General features: G+C 34.2%; 1 protein-coding gene across 4 annotated transcripts in view; it reads left to right on the top strand.

Moving 5' to 3' along the window:
- The window catches only part of ARHGAP29 (Rho GTPase activating protein 29), a 63,412-nt gene that overhangs the window by 1,459 nt on the left and 40,770 nt on the right, over window positions 1–21,183 (top strand). Inside the window, exons 1-3 of one of the 4 annotated variants that reach the window (XM_042997932.1) lie at window positions 834–895; window positions 3,663–3,899; window positions 16,791–16,925. In XM_042997932.1, coding sequence (XP_042853866.1) covers window positions 3,695–3,899; window positions 16,791–16,925 — 340 coding nt within the window. In that variant the 5' untranslated portion in view covers window positions 834–895; window positions 3,663–3,694. Of the gene's footprint in view, window positions 1–833; window positions 896–3,662; window positions 3,900–16,790; window positions 16,926–21,183 lie in introns of those variants that run through there. The other 3 variants (XM_042997933.1, XM_042997931.1, XM_042997934.1) reach the window with 3 other exon arrangements.

Below are 21,183 nucleotides of genomic sequence, written 5' to 3'. Positions count from 1 at the left end.
TGGGGGCAGTTTTATACTTGTGTTAAACAGCCCAGTGCCTAAAATGAAAACACTTCTGTAATGATGTGTTCTTGGGAGGATGTACATGGGGCACAGGACATTTGATTAATAGAGGCTACTCAAGTCTTGGGAAAGTCACATTCCAGGGTACTGGGAAGTTAATGTTCACATTTCTAATGCATATATTACTTAGAATTTACAACATACGGAGAAAGTAGTTTTGCATAGTAATATTTTGTTTGCTACAAAGTTCTTTGCTAAGTGATTAAAACACGTTGTAAATGTTGATGGTTTGAAGTTGGAAGAGATGCATGAGAATTAGAGTTTCACAAATATCTTGCTCAACAGTCTGTTTGCATAGTTCAAACTTCACTTGGAAGCCATTTAGTAGGTTTCCACGAAGTCAGTTAAGTGTCTGGAAGTGTTTCCAGTGCTATATTTCTTGCTCACAATCTACAGATATATTGTGGTAAAGCCCACATTTTGTTCATTACTTAAGTATGTTACAAAAAAAAAACACTCCACAATCTCCCACAATAAAGCACAGCTAGTCATAATGGCTAACAGTTTTTGAGTCTTCATGATGAACCAGGCACAGCATTAAGTGTTTTTTATATTATTACCTCATTTAATTAAATTGCCTCTTGCAGTATGTTATGTTAGTAACTACATTTTATGTTACCACCAACTAGAGGGTATTCATTTTGGGACATAGGAAAGTAGTATGATCTCGGAAAGTGTATATCCTCCAAATGTTTTCACTGTCATAGTTCAATTTTATAAAAACTTGGATAAACTTTGTTCATCTTTCCTTTTTTTTTCAGTTTGAAGTATGAAAAATAGTAAAGTATATATAAGAAAGTTAGTACATTACTCACTATAATGCTGAATAGAGGTAAAGTATAACTCTTTTTAGTTCCTTTGTCCCCCCACTCCCCCAATTTTGTTTGCTTATAGATTTTCTTAGTCTTGAGTATTGAAACACTTTTTACAACTTTGGGTTACTAACTTGACATAAGTGAAGATGGTGAAATAGGTGAATTGCTTAGATAGGTGAGTTGTTTTATTTGAAATTTATGATATATGTCTTTAATAACTATCTTTTTACTAAACTAAAAGCTGTCAGAATTAATCAGAGTGACTTTAATAAGTAAGCTGCAAAAGTGATGTTAGGAGTTGTCTTCTCAATTAGTGATTTGTGAAAGCTTCCCACACAAGGTACTGTCCTGTTTTTAGTGTTGGTGGGAAGACTTATATATAATAATTGTACTAAAAAATTGTTCTAGGCTCATTTTAGAATTACCTACACATTTAAGGATTAATGTTAGGTAAGTTGGAACTAGCTTAAATGTAGAAATCACATTCTCAGAAATAATTTGAGATTAACAAATATTTAATAAAGGAACTTTAAAAGCTAAGAGAGGTAGGGAAACCTTATATAATAGTCAACAGTAGAGAAAGAAGAGTAGAAGTCCAACTTTGATTCCAGTTTTGTGTGATCTTGCCTTTATCGGCTTTACATACTTGTTTTTTTCTTTCTTGAAATATACTGTTTTAGAGGCAGATTTTTACAGATCTTACAACAGATTTTACTGCAATAATCCAAAGTTAACCTTTTTTGTTTCTGTAAAAATTAATTGCAACTTTACAAATTTATAAGCCCAGTATTCATTCTGCAAAATCATTTATTCTGCAAATAGTTTTGAGCAGATCATCCCTCCTATGCCAGGCACTGTGCTGTGAGCTGAGAACACATGGTTAGCAAACTGAATCCTTGATCCCTTGAGATTATAGTCTAGAGAGGAAAATATGAATAGTCTATTTGAACTTTGATAAGTGCAGTGATGAAAAGTGTAAGATGCTAGAATGCATCTAAGAGGAGATTCCATTCTCCTTTGGTGGTGGTATTTACAGGGGTATTGGTGGTCCAGGAAGATTTCTTTGAGGAAATGATCTTTGAGCTGAGGTCAGAATGAGTAAACAAAGGGGAAGGAGTACCCCAGGCAAATGGAAATGTATATAGACAGGATCCTGAGTCAAATAGTCAGTGTTTTTCAGGTTGTAGGGTCATGACCCATTATGAGTATAAAACCAATTTGGTGGGCTGTAGCCACCATTTTAAAAAATGAAATGCGATAGCATAGAAAACATCTGAGTATATCACCTGGTTCCTTAGAATCTGTTTTATGTTTTATGCATTCCAACACACATACTGCACAGAAACATTCACAAAATTTACCTAGTATGATAGTATAGATAGAAGTAGATAGATTAAAGATACTGTAGATGAGGAAGGAAAAAATTTAGAGAATTGGGTGAGGTATAGGAAAGAATAAGTGATTCAATAATAAATCTTACACATGACCTGGAAGTGAATATTACATAAAACTTCCCACTGTAAGTTTCACAGAGTCCTTAGTAATTCTACCATTCTGAAAGTAACAAAATATTGAAGACAAAATATTTGTAAAATGCCTTAGTGATATGCTTGAACTAACATAATTTCTCCAGTAATTTCCTTTTTGATTGTAAGAAATGCAAACAAAATTAGGACTTTCAGTTCTGGAAAGGTAAAATGTGAGGATGAAGCAGAAACAAGCTAAGATTTTCTTGAGCCAACTATGTGCCAGGATTAAGTGTTTTAACATATGAGATCTTTTAATTTTGTGGTCACTTTTAATTCTCACACAGCCTGTAAGCAAATTGTATAGGTTGTATGTTTAGAAAGGATTCAGCCAGAAGTCAAGTCTAAATCTCATTTCAAAAGACTGTGTTTTTACTATACCATCCTGGAATTAACAAAAATATTGCTCTGATATTCATACATTTATTTGTTCAATCAATTAGGGTGTATCAGATTAGTAGACACCCTTAGAACTTGTTTTCAACAAAAAAATGTTCTTGCTGGAAATTGATAACCTCAAATCTGTGTGTGTGTCTGTGTGTCTGTGTGTCTGTAAGCGTTATTACTGAAAAATAACTATGATTGAACTTCTTTTATGTGTCGTACACTTCTATACCATTGTATCTTTTAATGCTTACCATAATCTCACAATGTAGGTGTTGTTAGAATGTTATTCCCATTTTATTAATGAGCATACCAAAGTTAAGAGAGGATTAACAGTTTATCACGACACACATAGTAAGTGATGGGGAGGGGGTTTTGAAAACAGGTCTTTTCTTTTTTCAGAACTCATACTGCATCTTTATTTTTGAAGCTGATGTCATGGTGGTAGAATATATTCTTCTAAATGACATTTCAGAATAACTTTTACAATTTAAAAAATTCTGTACCCTAGGAGTTAAGAGGAAGTTATTAAGAGAATGGATTTTGGCAACAAGACAGATCTGGGTTTTAAGTACCAGTTCATCATTTTTTAGCTGAGAACTGAGACAAATTATTTCACCTACAAAGCTCAGGTTGCTTATTTGTGAAATGAAGAGAACAGTAGTTTGCACATCATAGAGTTGTCAAGATCAATGGCACTTACTAAATGGAAGCTGCTGCCATCAGTAATACAGTGTTTGTTGTTGTTAATAGAATACTACTAATAGAATACTAGGTGGGCTATGGGCTATTTGTGAAAACCTAGTATAATGTTTCCCCTGGTTGATGTAGTTTTTGTGTTTCTCTCTTTTCTTTTTTCTCCCTTCTGCTTAAGGATTTCAGTTTTTCTGACTGTTCTGTGAAAGGATGATTGCTCACAAACAGAAAAAGACAAAGAAAAAACGTGTTTTGTCATCAGGCCAACTCTCTACCGATGTTACAGCTCCTGAAATGGGGCTCAAGTCCATAAGTTCCAATTCCATTTTTGATCCGGATTACATCAAGGAGTTGGTGAATGATATCAGGAAGTTCTCGCATATGTTACTATATTTGAAAGAAGCTATTCTTTCAGGTTTGTCAATTATTTTCTCTTAGCATTCTTACTGGATAGTTGGTGAAATTTTAAATGCCAGCCTAGTTTCAGATAAATGCTTACACAGTGGTAGGAACAGGGTATTCTGCTTTAGTTAATTAACAGCTTCTTCCCCAACAGATGTTTGGTGTTTGGTGTTACAATGTAAACTATTTTATTATTAGATATAGTATAATACATAATAGAAGCGTTGGTAGATGTGAGGAAATAAGAATACAAAAAACAAAACTCAGTCTTTGCTTCTTAGCAGTTGGGCCCATTTGAACATGGAAAAATTTTAGATCATTGAAATTGTAACTTTCTTGTTAATGGTACCACAGTGCATTGATTGGTCTATAAAAAGCAAACTAATGTTTATAATTTACATTTTTGATACTTATACCTAGATTTAGTTTTCTATATTGTTCCTAAAACTTAATCTAGAATCTCTGCATTTGAGTGAGTTTTGTTCCTCAAAAATCACAATTCTGTTTTGCTGTTCTACATAACCTATTAAAAAAATTTTTTTAATGTTTATTTATTTTTGAGAGAGAGAGACAGGGTGCAAGCAAGGGAGGGGCAGAGAGAGGGACACACAGAATCTGAAGCAGGTTCCAGGCTCTGAGCTGTCAGCACAGAGTCTGACACGGGGCTCGAACTCACAAACGGTGAGATCATGACCTGAGCCGAAGTCAGAGGCTTAACAGACTAAGCCACCCAGGTGCTCCTCCCATATATAACCTATTATAGAATTAAGGGATAGTCACAGAATTTATTCTCTGTCTAGTTAGAAATGGACAATGAAGCCCAAGACTTGATTCTTCTAAAGAGTTACACACATCTGCATTCCCCAACTTGATCTTAGTCTCTAAGTCTTTTAACTTTTGATGCCTGTTTTATATTCATATTTGATGGCAGTGATAAAAAAGATACAGCCCCTATTCTTTTGTGATAAATAGTAGTTCATTTCCATATTCATAATGGTAGATCTGGATGTAGAGAATGAAGATACTAGTTTTATTTATATGAGACCTCCTTGGGCTTCATAAACATAAATGTTTAATAAATATTTTTTGTATATATGTTAAATATTCATTTTCTGATACATGTTCTAGAAATATCATAAAATCACATCTTGTACTAAAATGCTTTTAGTACAAGTATGCTGCTTTTAAGAGTTTATTTCTAACCTAATTTTTCAATTTGAAATGTCCAAAATAACTGGACTTGAATTGTAGCCTCAAAATTTTAGTATCATGTTTTTGGGACTATGTATAAGTATATATATAAATAAATAAGTTGCCTATATTCTTGTTCATTTTAATAGCTTGATTTTCAAGTCTAATTATAGTTGATTCAATGGTAATAAAGTTTTAATTTATTGTGAAAAGGTATTTTAAATACTTTCAGCATTATACTGGGAACAAATTTCTGCCAAGTGACACTATCTGCCATTTATTTTAAAAAGCCTAGCTTTAAATAAAGGCTTGTTCTTAATTGGGTTAATTGTTTTAAATTAGTTTTGAAAATTTTACAGTAAGAGTCATTCTTTTTGATGTAAGTTCATTAACTGGGTTAGTTTTGAAAGTGAAATTTAAAATGATGTCTTGGTTGACAAATCATTTACCTCAATTTAGGGTAAAGTATGGTTTTCTTTAATGTATCAGTTTAAGTAAATGTTCATTAATATAAATAAGATTCTTAGGTACGATTTTTGTTTTTATTTGTGTTCTCAGGAGATTGATATCATTTAAAAATCCTGATCTTGCATATTTATCTCTTCTCTCACAGATTTAAAATGATAGTAATTTAAAACAAGTTGGACAACTCTTTAACTTCAGTTTTTTTTATGTGAGTTTTAATTTGTGAATAGACAATTCAGAGACTAGGAAGGAAGAGGATTGAAAGTTGATTCTAAGTGAAAAAGGAGAAACATTTATAATATGGCAAAAGGAGGCTAACCCCTGAGATGAAAGGAGGCATATGGAAACAAAGTTTTTATGGACATTTAGTATTAACATTTTGTAAAGATACTATCTTTTTAATAAGAAAGCCAGTACTTCAAAATTTAAATACTTGATTTTATTGCTAATAATAAAAATGCTTGCCATTTATGGCTGGCAAATTAATTTTTAAAATGTAAAAACCATCTTTTGGATAACCAGCGCTGTCATTAGTAAGCTGTGGCCAGAGAATTTTCATTATTTCATTATTTACCTTGGATTGATTTTAATGTTTGGTTCTTCAATCAGAGTTAAAAGGATATGTGTATGCTATCTCAAAATAAACCTTGGATTTAACAAGAATTTATTTTCTGTCTTTGGATCCTTGTTATCAAGATCCAGAAATATACTAGTTTTGAGTCGGTAGAAATTTTTTTGTTTGTTTTTCTTAAACAAGGGACTATATATAAATATATAAATTCACCTCATTATATATAATAAGAATGCTACATAATAATATGTTTGTGTCTAATCTTAGTCATGATTTCTAGCTTGTTAGAGTATCAGACTATTCCTTAACAGAATTATTATAAGAATCACACAAGATATAATCTTCAGGAAAGCAGATAAAAAGTTTAAAATTCTGTAATTATTTAATATGGTGTTATTATATACCTATGCATTAGACATGGGCCATACTTTTGTCTTCTGGGTATTGAGAAATTTCCCTGGACTTCTGCTGTTCTTTATTCCACCACAGTTGTAAACTGGTCAGATAGAGAGCTGTTTCACTGTTTTCCTTTTGGAGTGACAGAGCCTTGTCAGTGGCCATGTCAATATTTTGTCTTTTGACTCCTTAAGAGGAAGGATGCCAAATTATTGGCATTGTTACCCTTTAATTCATATCAATTGGCTGTTCAAATTGCTGAAAAGTTAGCTTTTAAGAATACAGAATGTAGGTATACAGTTAAATCACTTTTTGGTTTAATCTGAATACCATTTTCTTTATATACGTTACCTGTCATGAGGCAATGATATGCAAAATCAGTTGACTGTTGCTTCCGGTGTTCATATTTTTGAGGCTAGGCTTGGATTAGCAGCTTTGTGATTGGTTTATAGCCACGTTTTCCTTTTTCTCAAACTAGTTCTAGAAATGATACGTAATTATATATGGTGCTTTACATTTTACAGGGAAACAGCATTTAATCACAGAGTTCCACAAAGGCAGGTACCTTTTTTTTTTTTTTTAAACATAGTGATTTCCATTTTATTTCCATATTTATTAAGTCACAGGGAATTTTATTTTTATTATTTTTTAAATGTTTATTTTTGAGAGAGAGAGAGAGAGAGAGAGAGAGAGAGCATGCATGAGTGGAGGAGGGGCAAAGAGAGAGGGAAAAAGAATCCCAAGCAAGCTTTGTACTATGAGAGCAGAGCCCGATGTGGTGCTCAATCCTATGAACCGTGAGATCATGACAAGAGCTAAAATCAAGAGTCTGATGCTCAACAGACTGAGCAACCCAGGGGCTCCCAAAGACAGGTACTTTTAGCCCCATTTCACAGATGAGTTGTATGTATAACATAGGTTGTGTGATTTCATCAACCTCTCATTGCTGATATATAGTGATTTCGTTTGGAATCTGGAGGTTATAAATGCAGAATGGTGTTTCTTTCCTTGGTGTCTCAACTGCTTCACATGGCAAGTACTTTAAAAATACCACTCAGTCTTCACTATTTCATCAACCAGTTCTGTTTTTAGTGGAGATTATCTAGACCTGCACTGTCCAATATGGTAATCTCTAGAAATGTGGCTGTTTAACATAAATTCAGCTCCTCAGTTGCAGTACCCACATTTCAAGTGCTTATTAGCCACATGTGGCTAGTGGCTATCATCTTGGACAGTGGAAGATATAAATATTTACACTATTGCATAAATTTCTATTGGATGGTGCTGGCATAGACATTTGATCTTTATCAATCTCAAGAACATTCAGATGAATTCTTGAACTGTAAATATTTTTTAATTCTATAGCATTAAAAGAAACCTAGAAAAAGTTATCAGAGCAAATTTAAGAAAATTTTACCTAGAAGTAGGAACTCTTAGTCTATTTGGAATCCTGTTAAGTTGCTTTTGAAGTATATAGCTTTCATGCCCTTCTTTGATTTGAACTAGCAGATCAGTTTCCAGCGCAATTATACAAATTGATAAAAATTGTCAGTAATTGATGGCAGAAGAGCTCTGGAAAGAGAATCACATTTTCTAGGTTCTAGGCCTTGTTCTGCTACTGACTAGTTTTAGAATATGGTTTAAGTCACGTAATGATTTAAGAATGAGGTGCTATACCAGATGCTATCAGTTTTATAATTCTGTGATTCCCAAAATTTGATTGGAGATTCTACATTGTTCTGAATATTGAAGAGTTCAGAGCTAGAGAAGACAGTTAAGTATATGTCTTTAAACTATATAATGCATTTTAGAGGACATCTGCCTCCCACCAGTCTATAGAATTTTTTAATTTTTATTTTTAAAAAAGTTTTAAAGTTTATTTATTTTGAAAGAGAGAGAGACACAGTGGGAGTGGGGGAGGGGCAGGGGGAGAGGGAGAGAGAGAATCCCATGCAGGCTTCATGCTGTCAGCACAGAGCCCAGTGCAAGGCTTGAACTCATGAACTGTGAGATCATGACCTGAGCTGAAACCAAGAGTTGGATGTTTAACTGACTGAGCTGCCAGGTGCCCCATAGGATTTTTTAAAGGTGAATTTCATGATAACTATCTTAAGTGTGGTATTTGTGAAAATTTCCCAAGTGAGAATGTGAAACTCATATTGCCATAGTTGTTGAGGAACTGATGACAGAAATAAGCATCTACCAAAGAGCTCTGTGGTAATATGAAAGATAGGTATGCAGTTTGTTTTTGCTCTTTTTATTTACAAATAAAAATGGAGAGTTTAATGTGCGACATCAGAGGACTTTGAAAACACATACTTAGATAGGATGACTGATAGAGTTTGCTGCTTCTCTGACCACTGTTTATTTCCAGGAGGAGGTTATCCTCTTCTCTTATATAACTAGCACATGTGGAATTTGAAGTTTTAGATTTCTATCCAGTGCTATTAAGGTGCAGTATGAATAATTACAAGGCCAAATTTTACATTTTATATTAAAATGCTGAATGCACTCTATTATACATATACTGTCTGTGTTTATATCTAACACTGCAGATTAACGTATGTGCTGTATAAACTACCTCAAGTTCACAGCTGTCCCCCTGAGGAATAATGTGTTCTGAATTCCAAAGAACAGATTCATAAGTGTTGTTCTAGTTCATACAATAATCTTAAACTCTGTGGCATACCTCCTCATTTCCAAGTAAACACTATTCAAGGAGGTTCAACAGTGATTTTGAAAGGTGCAAGGCTTTTTAATTAGATTAGAAAGAATAGTGCAAATTACTTAATTTTTCTGCACTCAGCACTTAGAAGGGTCCATTGCCACTGTAAAATATATTTTAAGGAAAATCAGTAGTTAATCTAATACTTCTTACATCTTCTTTATTATGTAACATTATTTTAAGGATGGATTTTAATAAAAGTTTACTGTTGTGACAATGGTGCCTTATTTTGTTTTGTCCTTTATTTTTTCAAATGTTTGTTTATTTTTGAGAGAGAGAGAGAGAGAGAGAGAGAGAGAGAGCAGGGGAGGGGCAGAGAGGGAGAGAGAGAATCACAAGCAGGCTCCCCTCTGTCAGTGCAGAGCCCAATGCAGGTCTTGAACTCACAAACTGTGAGATCTTGACCTGAGCCGAGATCAAGAGTCAGATGCTTAACTAGCCACCCAGGCGCCCCTGTTTTGTTCCTTAAATAGGCTAGAAAGGAAGATAAAACTTTATCATCTGTTTCAAATAAAGTTCTCTAATTAAAAAAGAACTTTCTAATTTAAGGGTGTATCACTTTTATTTTATAAAAATATAACTGAATCTTATAAGTGATAACTTCTGATGAATTCTGTGTAGGTCCTGAATTTGGCAGAACTTTAGTCAGAAGAGTTATGTTAACTTTGTAAAGCAAATTTTTTTGAATAGGAGAAGTTAGATAAAAAGTTTAATGCTTGGGCACCTGGGTGGCTCAGGCTCAGTGGGTTAAGCGTCTGACTCTTGCTTTTGGCTCAGGTCATGATTTCACAGTTCGTGAGTTCAAGCCCTGCGTTGGGCTCTTTGCTGACAGCATGGAGCATGCTTGGGATTTTCTCCCTCTCTCTCTGCCCCTCCCCTGCTCGCTCACGTGCTCGCTCTCTCTCAAATAAACTTAAAAAAAAATTTAATGCCATTAACTAATACATTCAGTCGTGACAGGGAAGTTCTGCATAAATTTTCAGTTTCAATTGAAATCCTGTCTTGTTGATTAATTAAGATTTCCTCAGGTGAATATATAGGAGAATGTGTAAATTTATTTCAACAAATATCAATGAGTGTTAATTTTACCATTGATGAATATTTATATTTAACTTAATACTTAATATTTATATTAATATTTAGCTTTCATCCTCTATATTGTGCCAGAAATTTTGTGAAATATTGAAAACATTAGGTTGCTAGTCTTAGATATGTCCTCCTACTGTGTTCTTTTAGAAGGAAACCTCTCCAGAAGTGATTTCTAATGGATAGCACTTAGGAGAAGTTCAGGTAAATGTTGATAGGTTATGACTTAGAAGTGAACCTTTGAGGAATGAAGTGTGAAATATAGGTAGCTCATTCATGACACATGTACCAGCTCTTAGGAGACTGTTTTTTTGCACTTGCCTAGAATGGTTTATATAATTTAACACCGTTTATAATAGTAACTGGCATATTTGATTAGAAGTTAAAGTCTGTTAAATCACAGACTGCAGATCACCTGTCATTAAGCTATAACTTCTTTAATCATGTTAATGTATCCTAGTGATCAAGAGCACAATTCTAGAGGTGGAACACTGAGGTGGAATCCTCATTCTGACACTTGCTGGTTGTATGTAGCCTTGAGCAAGTTACTTACCTTCTCAGTGCCTCAGTTTCTACATCTGTTGAAAGGAAATAATAGTACCTACATCAGTGAGATGTTGTGAACATTAGAGTTCATATTCGTAAAGCTCTTAGAATGAGTGTTTTTGAACGTCAGCTATTTATTTTATAATCCCCAAGTGGCTGGATAAAGAAAGCTGCTGTTCAGGCTTTGCTTTTATCATGTAAATTCAGAAGTCATTACAGCAAAAAAGGGGAGTTTCCTAGTGATATGTTCTGAAACTTATTTTCCTCCTTGTTTTCATTGCTTTCCCACAGAGGTTAAGCTGAATTAACAAGACTGGTTTTAAAAATTATTGTCAGTTTTTTTAAATCAAGGAAAACACCATAGTTTTTTCATTTATTTACTTAAGCATTTCCGTGAAGTGTTTGCAGTATAAACACTGTGGTATTGTGTTAATATATGAGAACCAAAAAATGGAGCTAGCTAATCTGTTTTCACTTGATAAGCTGAATGAAGCCGAAAATAAGTGGCACAAATGAGTGAAACGATAAATTAAAATTCAAATTACCATGTTACAGGGATGGTAGATAAACAAGCAAACATTGGGATACAGGAGTTTTACTCTTCTAGATAACTAGTATTAAGATTTTGGCTGAATGTTATAATACTGCATATTGAATATCTTTGTAGTATAAATTTCATTGCATTTACAATGTGGGCACTATAAAACTTAAAAATGGTCTTGTATTTAGTTATATGACTAAATTAAATACTATAACGTGATAAAAATAGAAATATTATAAAATATATCTTTAATAATAACTTTATTTCCAGTTAATTCATTAATTTAGAATTTACATGTAAAATGAAATTGAAACTTAAACTTTAAGGTCTCTTTTCCATTAGCCAAAATATTGTAGGACCTTGTTGTAAGTGTATTTGTTGTTGAATGTAATTCTATGTGAGACAAATCTATTGTCAAAGGTATTTAGTTTGGCTTACAGGTTTAACAGAAATAATAGCTATTTATGTGTATTAAGTCAGTAAAACAGTTTTGTTTTTGTTCATTTATTTGACATTCACAATAACAAAGTAGCTAGAACAGTGTTCTTACTAATTCTGTTCTATGGATGATAAATCAGGGATTAGAGAAACTAAGAGTTAGTTGCATATGGTTATTTCAAGGAAGTGGAAGATCAAGCATTGGAACCCAGGTTTCTTGATCTAAATCTATTCTTTTTTTTTTTTTTTTTTTTTTTTTTTTTTGAGTAGGCTCCACACCTGATGTGAAAAACCCTGAGATCAAGAGTTGCCTGCTCTATTGACTGAGCCAGCCAGGCCCCCCCTGAATCCATTATTTTCTATCACACCAATTAGCCACTTACAGCTTTCTTTTGTATTGGGGAAGAACAGTTACTAACCTCATTTGCTTTGCTCATTACTGCGACTGTTTTTGGGGGGCGGTGGGGGAGGTGTGGAGTGGGATTTGTGTGTGTATTTGTATTTGAGTCTCTTACGTTTTGTCCTCCTCCTTGTTTTTATATTCTTTTTGCTTCCCTTCCCTATGTTCATCTCTTTTGTATCTTAAATTCCTCATATGAGTGAAGTCATATGATATTTGTCTTTCTCTGACTTATTTCGTTTAGCATAATACCTTCTAGTTCCATTCTCGTTGTTGCAAATGGCAAGATTTCATGCTTTTTGATTGCCAGCTGATACTCCATTGTATATATATACCACATCTTCTCTATCCATTCATCTGTCAATGGACATTTGGGCTCTTTCCATACTTTGGCTTAAATAGACCTTATTTTTAGAATAGGTTTTGATTTACAGAAAAACTGAGAAGATCGTATAGAGAATTCCCATATATTCTTATACCCAGTTTTCCTTATTTATTAATATCTTACATTAGTAGAGTACATCTGTTAATGAACCAATATTTGATACTAATGATGCATTCCTATTGATTAAAGCCCATAGTTTATTCATATTGCCATAAATTGTTCCTAATGTTGTTTTTCTCTTCTAGGATCCTATCATATTACATTTAATTCTCATGTCTTCTTAGGCTGTTCGTGATTGTGACAGTTTCTCAGACTTTCTTCACTTTGGATGCCCTTGACAGTTATTTTATTTTATTATTTATTTATTTAAATTTTATTTTTTATTTTTAAAAATTTACATCCAAATTAGCATATAGTGCAACAGTGATTTCAGGAGTAGATTCCTTAGTGCCCCTTACCCATTTAGCCCATCCCCCTCCCACAACCTCTCCATTAACCCTCAGTTTGTTCTCCATATTTATGAGTCTCTTCTGTTTTGCCCCCTCCCTGTTTTTATATTATTTTTGTTTCCCTTCCCTTATGTTCATCTGTTTTGTCTCTTAAAGTTCTCATATGAGTGAAGTCATATGATTTTTGTCTTTTTCTAATTTCACTTAGCGTAATACCCTCCAGTTCCATCCACGTAGTTGCAAATGGCAAGATTTCATTCTTTTTGATTGCTGAGTAATACTCCATTGTGTGTGTGTGTGTGTGTGTGTGTGTGTGTATATACCACATCTTCTTTATCCATTCATCCATCGATGGACATTTGGGGTCTTTCCATACTTTGGCTATTATTGATAGGGCTGCTATAAACATTGGGGTGCATGTGTCCCTTTGAAACAGCACACCTGTATCCCATGGGTAAATGGCCAGTAGTGCAATTGCTGGGTTGTAGGGTAGTTCTATGTTTTGTTTTTTGAGGAACCTCCATACTGCTTTCCAGAGTGGGTGCACCAGCTTGCATTCCCATATTTATTTATTTTTTTAATGTCTATTTTATTTTTGAGAGAGAGATAGACCGTGAGCTGGGGAGGGGCAGAAAGAGAGGGAAGCACAGAATCTGAAGCAGGCTCCAGGCGCTGAGCTGTCAGCACAAGGCCGGACATGCGGCCCCAACCCAGAAACCATGAGATCATGACCTGAGCTGAAGTTGGATGCGTAACTGACTGAGCCACCCAGGCGCCCTGATGACCTTTACGGTTTTAGGGAGTACTAGTTGTTTTGTAGGATGCACCTTGATTAGAATTTGATGTTTTTCTCATGATTAGATTGGGATATTGAGGAGGAAGATAACATATGTGACATGCCATTTTCATCATGGATCATATCAAGAATAATTACTATAAACGTGGTATATCACTGTTAATGTTGACCTTGATCACCTGTCTTTAATAGTAAAGTTTCTCCACTTTAAAGTTACTCATTTTGTTCACTTTTCTCTACTGTATTCTTTGGAAGGAAGTCACTATGTGCATGCTCCACCTCCTTGAGGACAAAAGATCTACATAAATTATTTGGCATTCTTCTACACAAGAGATTTGTCTCTTCTCTTTCACGTGTTAATTTATTCATTTGTGTCAGTATGTGCTCATTTATATTTATTTTATATTTTGGGTTATAATCCAGTACTACTTTATTTGTTGCTCAAATTTTTCTAGCTTTGGCCATTAGGAGCTCTCTCAGTTGGCTCCTTTGTGCTCTTGGCATACCTTATTCAGTGTGAGGGTTAGTTTTTCTAAGCTCTTACTTTCTGGTTCTACTGGATCCTTCTAACTCATCTTGCATGTTTCCTTCCCTGGTCCTAGGGTCATCCCTTTCTCTAAGAAGCCCTGGTTCCTTTTCCTTTTATTAGAGAACAGTATTAGAAACCAAGCTCACAATGATAGGTTTCATTTCCTTTATGCCCTTTCAGTGGACAGATCAAAGAAATATATGTGTGTATACTAACCTGTGTAAATACACATATCTATAAACATTTCTATATTAGATACAGCCACCTGTGTCTGTATTAAGCTAAACATGAATTCGTTTTTTAAAGCTTTTATTTTTAAATAATCTTTATACCCAACGTGCGGCTTGAACTCACAACCCCAAGATGAAGAGTTGCGTGCCCTACTGACTGAGCCAGCCAGGTGCTCCATAAACATGGGTTTATGAAGCATCCAACTGTAATCTACCACAGTATGGATCCTTATAGCCTCCTTTTCCTGTTTATTTGTGAATTTCTGTGCCAACAGTGAGATTCCTGGTTCCCACCATCCACCATCCATTTACCCAGTTGTTCAATTCCAGTACATATGTATAACAACATCAGAATCATTAACCAAAGCCTCATTGGAAGCACTTTGTCAATACAATAGAGTATAATACTTTTGTGTGTTTTGTTTTCTTTTAGTCTTATAGACTCACTCATTCTAAGGCTACTTAGGCCAGCACCTTTAAAATTAAAATTTATTGGATGAATGAGTCATGTTTTCTCCTGAAGGTACTCTGTTCTCTCTGCTTCCATCTCTCCCTGAACTATTGTTTGCCTCTTCCTGGAATACCCTTTGCCCTGATAGATCTACCTCCCTACCTTGCCTACACCTCTTATACATATTTTTTTTCTCTTGATAATGTAGTTAATGAATGGAATATTTGATAGATGGTGGTAGAATTTTTCATTTTTGTTTTTTAATCTAAAGACAGTTTTTCTTTCTGATGGTTATCTTTTTAACATTTCTGAAAAATTTGTATAAGATGACATTGTGTTTTAAAAAATGGGTTTTGTTTGTTTTTTAAGCTATTTCAATAAGGAGGCAGTGTAGCATTAAGAGCATGGCTTCTGTAATTATACTCTCTGGGTTCAAATTCTGGCCCCACAGTTTAGTAACTTGGTGAACTTAGGTGTACTTCAATATCCTCAACTGTACAATAGGTATTTTAAAATTATCTACCTAATTAGATTGATATGAAAGTTAAATGAGATAATACCTTTTTAAGTGCTTTTAACAGTGCCTAGCACCTAGGAACCCCTTAATAAATGTTAACTATTATTAAACTAGCGCTATATGTAAGGCTACAGAAAGGAATATTACATCAGAGTATTGCATTTAAGGTGGTTGTCCTTTTAGATGTTTGAGGATTACTTGAGGGATTTCAAAGTTTAGGGTGATTATACGTTCTTATTTGCCTGGGATGACAGTCCAGGAATATGCCTATTGTGCTGACACGATTATGGGTAGCATTACCCTTTTTACTTGCTTAGAGTGTTTTGGTTTGAATGATAATTCATATGGCCACCTTATTTCCAGGGATTATAAAATCCTGCCTGCCTCCATCTGCCCAGAGTTGGTATAAATGAGCAGAGCAGGCTTGGGGTAGACAGGTAGAGACTGGGAAGAAGGGGGTACCTAAGAGAGCAGTGCTGCTTTGTTACAGCTGTTTATGGCCAAGGAGGATGTGAGCCTGCTATAACCAGATTTTGAGTTTTCAAGAGTAAATTCCAGAAATCTGGAATTTTTGGAATGATGTCTCAATTTTTCATCATTGGCAACAAATTCGATTTTCCTAAAAGCACACAAATTCATTGAACCATATAAAGATCTGAGTATTTTATCATATGTAAATTATATCACAGGTTTTTAAAATGGGCAGGTCAAATGGTAGTTCTTATATGACTTTTAATCTAATAATTACCTAATGCAGAGAATCAATTCTAATGTGGAAACTTGACATGTAAGTGTTCTTTAGTATTAGTTTATATACCAGGCATTGTTGAGCTTTAATTCTGTTACCATATATATTCTAAAGCATGTTATGGTTGAAACTATAAAACAGGAAAAACTGACCTCAAAGTTGCCTCAAAGGAAATCTGGAGACATATTTAGACTGGGAAAACTGAAAAAGGTAGTACTAACTTGACTGTAACTGAAATCTTTACTGACTTAAAACAATTATGAATTTTTGGAGGCTGTATAAACTATATATACTAACTGTAATGGTGAAAACACAAGTGAACGTATAGTGGGCAAAAATTGTGGGGCCACTGCTTCTACTTAAAGTGTGTTTCAAAATGATCTGTCATAGTTTGCATTCCTGAAACCTGGTGGGAAACAAACCTTTTTTTTTTCTTTAAGATTGCTTTAAAGAAGTCATTCATATACGTCTGGATGAACTCCTCCGTGTTTTAAAATCTGTAATGAATAAACATCAGAACCTCAATTCTGTTGATCTTCAAAATGCTGCAGAAATGCTTACTGCAAAAGTAAAAGGTAAGAAAGATCTATTAAATGTGGGTGGTGTGGGCAAAAGGCATCCAAGTGATACATTTTGGTCTATAATGACTATAGTGCCATCTCCCCATGTGGTATTGGTATCATGTGTCAGTAGGAGTTATGTATACTTTGATATGTGGATATTCCCATGGAGTCACACCTGAAACTCTTTTCCTTTCGAAAATGAAAACTTATTTGGCAGGAAGCAGTCTAAAAATACTACCTGAAATAAATTAAACAAATGATATTTAAAATTTTTGAGTTTTTTGAAAGAGGGCATGCTCTTTAGAAGTAGGTCATTAGTGTACAAAAGTCTTTGTTTTGTGAGGACAGTTGGTGCTGGAAAATGGTAATTTGTAGCAACTCCACTTAAAGGAGGGAGCTGAATAGAGAAAAAGACTTTTTTTTAATGTAAAAAAAGTGAAACTAATTATATGTATGGATAAACACACACACGTGTATTACATATAATAAAGAATCAAGAATTAGGATTTATCCTCTAATGAAAGGACTTGCCACCCAAAGTGTTAGAATCTGTTTTTCTGGACTACAGTATATAAGAAGGATTGAAAGTGAAGGGAGTATTTGAGAAGAATGGGACGGAATTCAGTTAGGAGATTAGTAGAAATAAGGGACTGGATGTGGATTGGCAGTCTGATCTAAGGCAGAAGCTTGAGTGTGGTGGAGGTGGAATGTGGTTGTTCTAGAGGAGGGGATGGATATTGATTTGATGAAATGCAGGATGTTGATGATTAATGTGAGTTGAAGAGGCAGACTTGAAAGGTGTGGTGTCTAGGTGGTAATGGAAGAAGGTGACCAACTCAGACTGTGCAGAGTAAATATAGGCTGAGTAAGAGATCCCAGGGACAGAGAGAGGATGGAGAAACCTGATGAACACCTAAGAAGTAAGGAGATGATCTGGAGAAAGATGTCATGGAATTTTAAAGTACAAGAAGTGATTGTCAGTGTTGTATGTCACTTACAAGTAATATGAATTCAAGTAATGTAATTGTAGAAAGTGATTACCTGCAGGTTGAGTAAGGAAAGGAAAGGATTCTTTGGGGCAGGGAAATTACTGTACTGAGTCTCAGAGGTTGAGTGGGCATTTTTGAGTTGGGGTGGTGGAGGTTGGGACTGTGATTTGGGGCACTTGCACGAGAAATCTGGATGTGGAGAACATGGTGCAATTGGTGAACACACTCCTATCTAGAGAAGGCAAAGGGCAAGTGTCAAGGGCTGAGTGAGGCATGAGGACAAAATAAAAAGCTTGTCAATAAAATATGGTCCATATACCTGAGAAACACTTCCTCTGCTTTTTGACATAGATGTATTGTGTTTGTGTGGTTCTTTTTGTTCCCCCTGTATTTCAAGCATTGAGAAACATATAGATGGCTTTAAATGAGAAAAATGGGTAGTTTCTGTTGCGACTTATAAAAATGTGCTTGGTAACCAAATTTGTTTTTAAATAGATTGTTTATAAGTGTCATTTAACTTAGATAGGGAAATTTGCGTCTATAGATAGTAAAATTTCCATGCTTGGAAATAGCGACCACAGTTCATTCAATTGTTGTCAGTAGCTATTGTGTGCAGTCAGGATGTCCTGGGGAAGGAGTGTGCCTGTGTATAGTTGGTGTCCACATTCCAGAAACAGACTTGAAGAAAGTGGCCTCTCAGCTGCCTTGGAGATCTTTTTTCCTTTGAGGTAAAGCAATCTTTTGAATATTATCTCCCACTATGAGTGTCTTTACCCTTGGGATTATTGTTACAATTTTACTTTTGTGTTGGGTGAAATTTAAAAGATTACTTTTTTGTTCCTAAACTTCTGTTTCAATATGCCCCATGAGATTAGAAAATTTTTTAAATTGTGTTTTCCTTGGTATAAATTTATGTGTTTAAATAAAACCTTTCCAGCTCACTCTTATTGTTGAGGCCATCTAAGAACATCACTGATACCTCAAATGAAAAATATTCAGTGACCCGAAAAATTGAGGTCAAATTCAAACATACTTAATTTTTTCTTCTAATGATAATTTAATTTTAAAACCCTGGAAAGGCAAGGGGGAGGTAGAAACTATTTTTGAATCTCTCTTCTCTGGCAATCTAGATATTTTTCATATGCTATTTTAATATTTTAAAAAAACCTATAAAAGCGTGTTTTTATTTCTATTTTAAAGGGGGAAAATTTAAAGAAAAAAGCTGTCATACATTAGGATCAGAAAGCTGACAGGAATGTGAAGATCATTTTGTTTTAAACCCGTGATTACATTTAAAAAAACAAAGGTGACATGACTTGTTCTGAATGTCTTCACTGTCGATGCATTTGACAAATATACCAAAACATTAAGAGATAACATACACAGAATGACTTTAGAATCATGGAGGTCTAATCTTGTTTGTGCTACTACAGGTGTTAATGCATAAAGTCTGTCTGCTTCCTCTGCATACTAAATGCATTGGAATGAAATTGGAATCTTTAACTCCTTTTACTTTTTATTTTAACTTTGGAATTTACCTTTTTAATAACTTTAAAAGAACATTTTAAAACTTTAAATTAAAAACTTTAAAAGATAAGGTTTTCCTCATTCATTCTAATAGTGATTTGTATTTCCTGTGTCTCCTCCTATTTCCAAGCAGGAAGTTCAGTCTGACAAAATATTTGCAATATGTTAAGAGAGATACAGCTTATTTTTGAAGTAGATAAAAGACATCTTCAGCGCTCAGTAATTTGTTAGGTACTTTAGTATTTGTGTTTTCACGATTTATAGTTATTTTGGTCAGTCTTGTAATATAAATTAATAGGACTAGGGCCATTTATTTAGGTTTTTCATGATCTGTAGTTTGCCCTAGATTTAAAAATTGACAAAAAAATTGACAAAAAAAGCTTTTAATTACATATCTAAAATTGTAGAAGCCTCGTGTCTTCTTTCTGTTTTGAAAACTTAATTTTCTAATAGGCAGTACATTCAAATGGTTCATAATGCAAATGGCATAAAAGAGTATTCAACAGTGAAGTGTCTATTTTATCTCACTTAGCTACCCTTTCCTTTACCTGGATAAGCGACAACTATTATTGATTTTTTTGTGTATCTTTCCAGAGACATGTTATGCATATATAAACGATACAATATGTTCTCTTCTTTACCCTCCTTTTTACACAAATGGTAGCCTTTTTGCTCCTTGCTCATTGTTCTGAGTTATGTTCTGTACATAAAGCATTTCCTAATTCTTTTGTTGTGATTTGTTCTGTTTTTTTCAAAGCTGCATGGTAGTCTATTATATTTATGTGCTATATAATCTATTTAACCAGTTCACTAATAGATGTTTGGATTGTTTCCAATTTTTTTCTGTTACAAATAATGCTTTGATGAATAGCCTTATTCATTTGTATTTGTATTTCTGATATTGCTAAACACCCTTTGCAGTGGTTCTGCCCTTCTGATAGCAGTACTGAAAATGCTGATTTACTGCACCTTTGCCAACACAGTTGGTTACCACACTTTGTTATCCAGTCTAATAGTAAAAATTGGCATCTCTGTAGATTTGATTTGCATTTCCCTTGAGTGCAGTTGTCTTTTCATATGCTTTGGAGACATTTATATACATCCTTCTATGTGAGTTGACCCTTTTTTTTGATGGTTGGTCTTTTTTTTTCTATTTTGATTTGTAGAAACTCTGTGTTAAGTGAAATTAATCCTTAAACTTTGATGTAAGTTGCAGACTTCCTTTATCTTTTGATGTGCTTATGGTATTTTATTTTATTTTTGCATTTAAATTTATCAGTCTTGGGAACCTGGGTGGCTCAGTTAGTTAAGTGTCTGACTCTGGCCTAGGTCATGATCTCACAGTTCATGAGTTCAAGCCCCACATCGGGCTCTGTGCTGTCAGTGCGGAGCCTGCTTCACATCCTCTGTCTCCTTCTCTCTCTGCCTCTCCCCAGCCCTCTTTCTCTCAAAAATAAATAAACATTAAAAAAAATAATAAATTTATTAATCTTTTGTATGGTTGTTGGGTTTTAAGTAATAGGAAGGACTTCCCTGCTCTGAGATTATAATAGCATTCTCCAGTGTTTTTTCATTGAATGTTGTCATAGTGTCATTTACTAAATTTAAGTCCTTGATACATTCTAGAGTGTCTACATGTCTGGCTTATTTATCACATAATTCATCTTTTCCTGACTGATTTGAGATGCCATTTTTATCATAAGTACACTAAACTGTCATATGTGCTTATATCTATGTTTGGACCATATTATGTC

The sequence above is a fragment of the Panthera tigris genome, chromosome C1 (genome assembly GCF_018350195.1).
Source record: "Panthera tigris isolate Pti1 chromosome C1, P.tigris_Pti1_mat1.1, whole genome shotgun sequence".
In the NCBI taxonomy this organism is placed as follows: Eukaryota; Metazoa; Chordata; class Mammalia; order Carnivora; family Felidae; genus Panthera; species Panthera tigris.
Note: the sequence above shows the minus strand (reverse complement) of the source record. Positions and strands in the feature narration are given on the sequence as shown.